General features: G+C 38.5%; 2 protein-coding genes across 2 annotated transcripts in view; one reads left to right on the forward strand and one right to left on the reverse strand.

Annotated features, from left to right (window-relative positions):
- Positions 1 to 7,684, forward strand: part of LOC136835555 (uncharacterized) — a 234,954-nt gene that overhangs the window by 12,380 nt on the left and 214,890 nt on the right. The window contains exon 3 of the mRNA XM_067099210.1: positions 6,142 to 6,411. The gene's annotated coding sequence lies outside the window, so the exon portion shown is untranslated. The remainder of the gene's footprint in view (positions 1 to 6,141; positions 6,412 to 7,684) is intronic.
- LOC136835559 (cuticle protein 18.6-like) lies at positions 1,095 to 3,255 on the reverse strand. The gene is given in 5 exon segments (XM_067099215.1): positions 1,095 to 1,972; positions 2,535 to 2,550; positions 2,553 to 2,579; positions 2,582 to 2,786; positions 3,230 to 3,255. Coding segments are annotated over 5 exon segments (594 nt in total). The 5' UTR covers positions 3,236 to 3,255; the 3' UTR covers positions 1,095 to 1,632.

Raw genomic sequence — 7,684 nt, forward strand, 5'->3', positions numbered from 1 at the left:
GTTTTTCTGCGCTCGATCTTCCACAAAACCCCATCTCGGCCACCTTTTAGGTGGTCCTGGGTCTTCCAGCTCTTCTTGTGGCTACTGGAGCCTAGCTAGCGATACTTTTCTCCTAGGGGTTGTGCGACGGACATGTCCAAGCCACCTCCATCTTCCTTTCATCATTTTGGGATCTGCGTATGAAACTTCCACAATTTTCATTTTGATATTATTTCAGACTAAATCCTACGATTTGACTAGTAATATTCTCGATGCTTTATTGTCGTATCGGCAGAACTTTTGGATATAGTTTCATTGTCATACCATCATTATTCGTGATGTGCACTCTTTTTTATGGAATAAACTCATAAAAGCCAATGGATTTATTGCAAATCTCTCATTCAAGAAAAAGTGAAAATTTGTCAGAATTTCATCATTTGAATAGCAGTTTTGACCAGGGGCACTATCTCTTAAACATGAGAGATATACAGTGCAGTGACAAGACAGCGTCGGGTGACATGCTTGTAAAGGATTGACTCTGTTTCAGAAAGAAACTTCCCATGAGTTCTCTTGCTCCCCGCAACAGCCGTGTATCATTTTTTATCAGGTTGCACAAACCTAAGAACCCTCACTTGCCAAAACTTTGGAATTCCGGTGGTCAAGTGAGCTTGAGTTCATTTCTTTACGCTAGTTACGATAGAATTAGTAATATTTTTGCATAGAACTTAGTTAAGTAATCATTAACCTCCTGTATATATATATATATATATATATATATATATATATATATATATATATATATATATACATATATATTATATATACATATGTATGTATGTATATATGTATATTCATATACACACATATATATATATATATATATATATATATATATATATATATATATATATATATATATATATATATATATATATATATATAATGTGTGTGTCTGTGATTGATTATGTACATGTGACTAAAATGCTTCAGTGGTCACTCGAGATAGTTCATTTTCATTTTAATCTTGAACACCATTCGAGAGAGGTAATAGTGATGTCTGACGGCGTGGCTAAGAAAACGAGAATTTTGCGACAAGAAACAAAGTAAACATTTTATTCGGGTATTTAATACACAGCAGATTTCTCTGTGCATATAACAAACAATCCATAATTAAAAACAAAATATCGGAGCTGCTCAACAACAACAGAAAAAAGTGCGGTGGTGCTGACGGTCTATACCAAACAACGAGGGGCATTAATTATAAAATCAGGTCATAGACTCATAGATTACCTACTGAGGATACATTACTGATGAGCTTTCAGTTTACTGTGAGAGGTATAAATCATATTAGAAATTGAATTCAGAGGAATCACAATCATTGTGAGATACAGTGAAAGTGTGTGTAAGCTTTGTTGATGGTAAATGGTCTTTGTAACCAAAAACGTTGCCTAGAACTTAAGAACCACGTTGTGCAACATTAAACGAATAATAATTCTTTAAAACTCTGGCGGGACAAACACTGACTGCACAAGTCAGTAATAACTCTTTGGGTAGCAACCTCTTTGGTAATGCATACATACTTGTATAACAGTTCCTAGTTTATCCGGTGAATAAACTAGGATCAGTGGAGATCCCACTGAAGTCAAGTCTCTCCTATTTTCTGGGTTGGTAATATGACAGCGTAGGTAACTGGTAGGCTTGCGATGCTTCATGGGTAGGTTGGACGTGCCCATGAGCAGACTGTATGTTGGCTTGGGTAGAGGTATACGTGGAATGGATGTGCCCCTGGCTAGGAGCGTGGGTGTGTGTCTGACTAGGGGCATGGACAGACTGGACATGAGCCTGGCTGAAGACAGGGACAGCTTGATAGGACTGAGCTGGAGCCCTAGGATATTGAGCTTCGCCTTCAAAGGTAACAGAAGGGTGGAAGCCGTGATTGTCAGCGTAGTAATCGACTCTCATGAGGCGAGTATCAGGGAGCCTGACATAGTACCTGTAAAAAGTAAAAATGTAGGGCATTTTTCAATTAATATTCAGTTAAAACAAGAGAAATATTTGTAGTTGATGGAGAGACCAGATTTAAGCAATGAAAATGCCAGAGCTCTGTCCATGCCTGGAAACTTTGATGCAAATTTTTGTGAGTTACCTTCGCAGATTTGCACTAGGCCTATAAGCCACTCAGTAAATATTGAAATGTAGTTGAAATGACGTTTCTTGCCTTGAATACTATAGATAAGTGTGAAGATGTAAAATCTGCTCAAATGAAGAATGTTTTCTGAAGAGGAAGCAAAATTTCAATGGAAGAGCGTAGGCTAGAACTACATGCCTGTTTCACTTTGTTTATATATAAGGCAAAAGTACAGAGAAAACACACACACACACACACACACACACACACATATATATATATATATAATATATATATATATATATATATATATATATATATATATATATATATATATATATATATATATATATATATATATATATATATATATATATATATATATATATATATATATATATATATATATATATATTCCTTTCCCTACCTTCCTTGAGTATTGATCCATCCCTCTGTTCCTGGTGTCCGTAAAGTTACCCGAATACCGATCGTTGACATCCCACTTGAAGGTGTACTGGGCTGGGGCGTCGCTGTACTGGGGAGCTGGAGCTGAATACTGGGGCTGGGGTCGAGCAACCGGTAGGGAATATTGAGACAGGGGATTAATTTGAGGGGTTTGGTGGCTGAAGCCCACGTCGGCCATGGCTACTGCAGCCACAGAGGCGGCGAGAATTATGGCCTGAAAAACAATACGATCAATGTTTGTTGATGTTCGCGCAATGTTTTGGGGTCTCTCTCTCTCTCTCTCTCTCTCTCTCTCTCTCTCTCTCTCTCTCTCTCTCTCTCTCTCTCTCTCTCTCTCTCATTTTCTCTGTATATTAAGTAATAAGATAAATATCGAAAAAAACCATATCAAATGGCTAATATTAACTTTGCCTCACGCAGGTCAGCTACTTGTGAAACAAAAAGATTCAGTATCAAGGTAACTTGTCAGTGGCATCCCAAGAAGTTTAACACTGTCTGCTGCAGTACAAATCCTCTAAGTGTTACTCTTTCCATGGACGCAGCCTTAAGACCAACCCTAAGTTTTGCAAAACAAAGGTGATAAAATGGAGAAATGAATAAGAGCCTTCCTGGTGAGTCTTCAGCAAAAGTCAGCGCCTTTCAGAGATCAGTCAGTACCTTCATGCTTGTTGGTGCTCCGATTGTGAGAGATCCACTGATGTCTGGGCTACTTTGTTTCTCTTTATATATGCATCAGACTCTTGATGGAGAAGAGCAATAGAGTCTCCACAAGGGAGGGAGGAGCGTCTCGTTAGCTTGGCTCTTTTCGCCCCATAGAGCGCTCGGTCAACCTTATCTTCCGGCATTTTTCTAGCCGATGTTTTTCGTCGTGCCTTTGTGCTCAGGTTTTCTCCTGAACAGGCGGTAGAGCAACGGACGTTTCTTTTGTGGGCTTTGTTTCCAATTGAGGATGCACCCAGTATGGTCATAGCTTCAGACTCGTTCAGCAGAATTCCATCTGCCTGAAGGGGAGGATGTGGTGGAAAATCAGCACGAGATCTATTAATCGTTAGTGTTTGCGTTTTACCGGAGTTCAGCCTCACACCCCACCAACAACACCATTCCCTAATCCGCCCCATGCCACGATTGAGACTCAGGGCAGCTTCATTTCTCATTAGTACTACTTTACTACACCCGCAAGTGTTGCATGTGGGCAACCAAGTGACAGTGTAGAATGGCGAATCACGCTTAGGGAAATTGGTATGATGCTGCTTCGTTTCAACCTTCGCCGTCAGGAAAAGATTGACAGAAGAGCTTAATTCTGTAATTTCAAACTCGCATCGGGATCGAATCCCGGACTCTCAAATGAAAGGCGGGGACACTAACAACTAACCCACAGAAGCCATTTTAGAGCCTTGGAGTTCATTTCCGGATTGAATTAGAAATTTACTTCTATTTACTGACGCGTTTGTGTTGATTATTTCCATGATTGATTTTATTATGTAAACGCTAGCGTATAAGAACATGTATTTTTTTTTTTTTTGGTTGTCTGTCCACCTTTCCGGAGGTCGGAGATGCAACCATTACTTTCATAAAACAACCACGCCACGCAGACGTTTAGGCTGAGCGAAGAAAGGATAATTTTTTCTTTCTTTCTTTCTTTTCCCGGCTACAGTTTGCCCTTTCATATCATAAGGCATATTCCTAGATGAAATATGAAATATGAGGAACAAGAAATATGATGAATTTTATTTCCAGTTTTCAAAGGATAAGCCCCAGAAGGTGGCAGGTTACATCAAAGAAAAATTAAAGGAATGATAAATTATCCTTTGTTATTGAAGTAAATTTAGCGTTTGTTTAATATTTCAGTGTGCCAGTAAAATAGCTCCCCTTTCGTTTCTCATCGTGTAATTAGAAACGTTAAGAATCCCGATTTAAAAAAAAATAGTTATTCTGAATTCCGTATTTCTTTTACCTCGAACTTTTTCTCTTTTTCTCATGAACACCATATTCTTTGGAAGCTTGGATTTCGAGTCAGTGGCTCCTTCGGTGGGTTTGTTCTATATGAATAGGGCTCATCTTCGGAAATAATAATAATAATAATAATAATAATAATAATAATAATAATAATAATAATAATAATCCATTGACGTCTGAAATTATCGTTTACGAGCACTTATATATTTTCCCTGTGTGTTACTACGTGTAGTATCAGTAGAACCATTGGCCTCTATGCAGGTTTTGAGAATGAGTTGCAGTGTCAGAAAATCTGGACGATGCTTAACGTCCCCTGGGTCGGGACCTGCCGTCCTGACCCTGTCTAATGTTCCTGTCATTACTTTTGGTAAAGTATTCATCAATTACGTCCTCACTGCAGGCAGAAGGACTTAGCAGTTATTTCTCCTTTGTAGTATTTTTTTGTCCTTTCCCAGAAATTTCTTGAGCCTGTGAAACCGCTGTTCGCTCTCGCCACTCGAAATTCACTGTAGCGCGAATTTGTGTCGTGAAAACTTTAATTGGTGATTTTATCTGTTACACGTTTAGAGTACAGTGAATTGAAAAGCAGAAGACAACCGCCCTGACCTTTTGTGATCGAATGCCATCACTTCGCAGTTCCTTATTGTTTCTGATCTTGGAGCAAGTGATAACGGCTGCCGTGATACCTTTCCATTCTAAAGTTGCAATACTGTCTTTTTTTTGTTTTGTTTTGTTTATTTCTCCCCTTTCTTTGTCGCGCGAAGTTCTCTCTCTCTCTCTCTCTCTCTCTCTCTCTCTCTCTCTCTCTCTCTCTCTCTCTCTCTCTCTCTCTCTCCATTCTTCGAAGGCAATGGACTGTTTCCTGAAGTGTGACTTACGCTCTGAAGTACGCTCTCTTCAGAATTCCAATCTGTTCAGTGAATCACAAGAGACGATTCTTGTTTTTCAATGAAGGCATGCGACTGCATTCCAGTTTCCCTGGTGCGTCATAGTGGATGGTTGCATGCGTTTCCAACATCGTCATTTCAGCGGATAATATTTTCCAGTGTATTATAGGAAATAAAGTTTTTAATTAGATTGTCAGAGCCATTGCAATGGACTCGCTGAAAGTAGGCCTGAAACCTCATTCCAAATAGTATTGAAAATCTGTAAATTTTGGCCCAGAAGTTTATATAGAAGTTGCATGTTGTTTGCCTTCTTCTTTTGAGTACATAGGACGTATTTATGCGTTTGGATCTCTATTGCACGCATCCTACTCTGAAAGCTGGTGCAATAATAACACGAAAGAACAACAAACACATTATGATTCAGGATAAAAGTTAATCTGAACAACGGTCTCTATTAGATTTGAAAAAAAAAATATTCTGCACAAAAATAACTCATAATTACAAGCTATGAAATGAGGAGACCCAACACAAGAACACATGTAACAATAAATTTTTTATTTTGTGTTTACGTTTTTGGAGGCAAAATTAGCCGTCTATAAACAGTTAAAAAAGGTCAAAAACAAGAAAAGAAGGTTTGAAATAAATAACAGAAAGAAACTAGAAAGCGTGACTAAAAGTATATGAGCCATTTGCTTCTGGGTGCTTCATTCGGCGTATTTTTGGCAGGTACCACGTCGCTTCCGGTTCCGGTTCCCCCCAAAACCTCGGCATCGATTGTAAATACACACGAGTCAAGTGACACTTCAAACAACCATGCTGTAGAGGGTCAGAGCAAACAGATTGAGAACCAAAGCTAAGAGATAAGTGGGTCAGGGCAGACAGAAACAAACCAGCGACCACTACCACCGGATGTCAACACTGATAGCCCCAGAATTGTAGCTAAACAGGAAAGCCCATTTTGCAGATACTGTAGATAATCCGGTTTGCTCACATCCGGCATGTATGTCAGTCCGCATTCAACTGTAGCTCAAGTCTGGTGTTATGAAAAGATTTTATGTTTGTCTCAATTAATCTCACTCACCGTACGGGGTTAGTGCCGTCAGTGCACCTCGTGCGGTGCACTGTAGGCTTTACTTAATTTAAGGTTCTTTGCAGCGCCCCTTCGTCCCCTAACTGCAACCCCTTTCATTCCTTTTACTGTACATTCTTTCGTATTCCCTTTTTTCCGTCTTACTTTCCACCCTCTCCTAACAGTTGCTTCATAGTGCAGCTGCGAGGTTTTCCTCCTGTTGCGCCTTTCAGACCTTTTTACAGTCAATTTTCCCTTTCAGCGCTGGATGACCTCATAGGTCCCAGGGCCTGGTCTTTGGCCTAAATCCTATATGCTATTCTATTGTATTCAAAATTAACCACACGTAGTGCGTAATATACGGTTAGTGTTAATTCCCACAGCAACCTATGAATGAATACTGGATTCACGAAGTAGTCCGTCAGTGCGATGAAACAAACCAATGTTTTCGAAAGTGGTCTTAAAACGTGAACAAATCTGCCGGTTACGATGCATAGAAAGGGCAGTGCATAAACAGGAGTAATGTATATGTGTCCACTACCGTGAATAAATGTATATGAATGATAACGGAAGTGTAATACACAAGCGGATCCAGAAAAATTTCCAGGGGGTGGCACCAATTTTCATATTATATACACACACACATATACATATATATATATATATATATATATATATATATATATATATATATATATATTTCGATAATAGATTTTTATTTTTTTCCATTTTCATATTTCTCATTTATTTTCTAAATCTGCAGTACTATTATTTTGTCATTTTTCATGGGGGGGCGGGGGCCGGCGCCACCTGCCCAGGTGCCCCCTTCTCCTGGATCCGCTAGTGGTGTAATACAAGATAGACAAGAGGTATATTAGTATTCGTGTAAAAGAGATGTCATGATTGTACTATATATATGGTGTCCTTGCATACTACGTGTTTAGTATATGTACTACTCCAACTCATGTTCTCTTCTGCTTCAGTGAGTGACCAACAAGAAATACCAGACACTGGTGGCATATGATCCCTGGTGTCTGCAGAAGGAAGCATAGATGAAAAAACAAACTTTATATATGTATATGTATATATATATAAGATATGTATAATACAGTATATATTATATATACATATATCTATATATATATATACAGTATGTATATATGTATGTATATATATATATATATATATATATATATATAT

This window comes from Macrobrachium rosenbergii, chromosome 55 (assembly GCF_040412425.1).
Source record: "Macrobrachium rosenbergii isolate ZJJX-2024 chromosome 55, ASM4041242v1, whole genome shotgun sequence".
NCBI classification, from domain to species: domain Eukaryota; kingdom Metazoa; phylum Arthropoda; class Malacostraca; order Decapoda; family Palaemonidae; genus Macrobrachium; species Macrobrachium rosenbergii.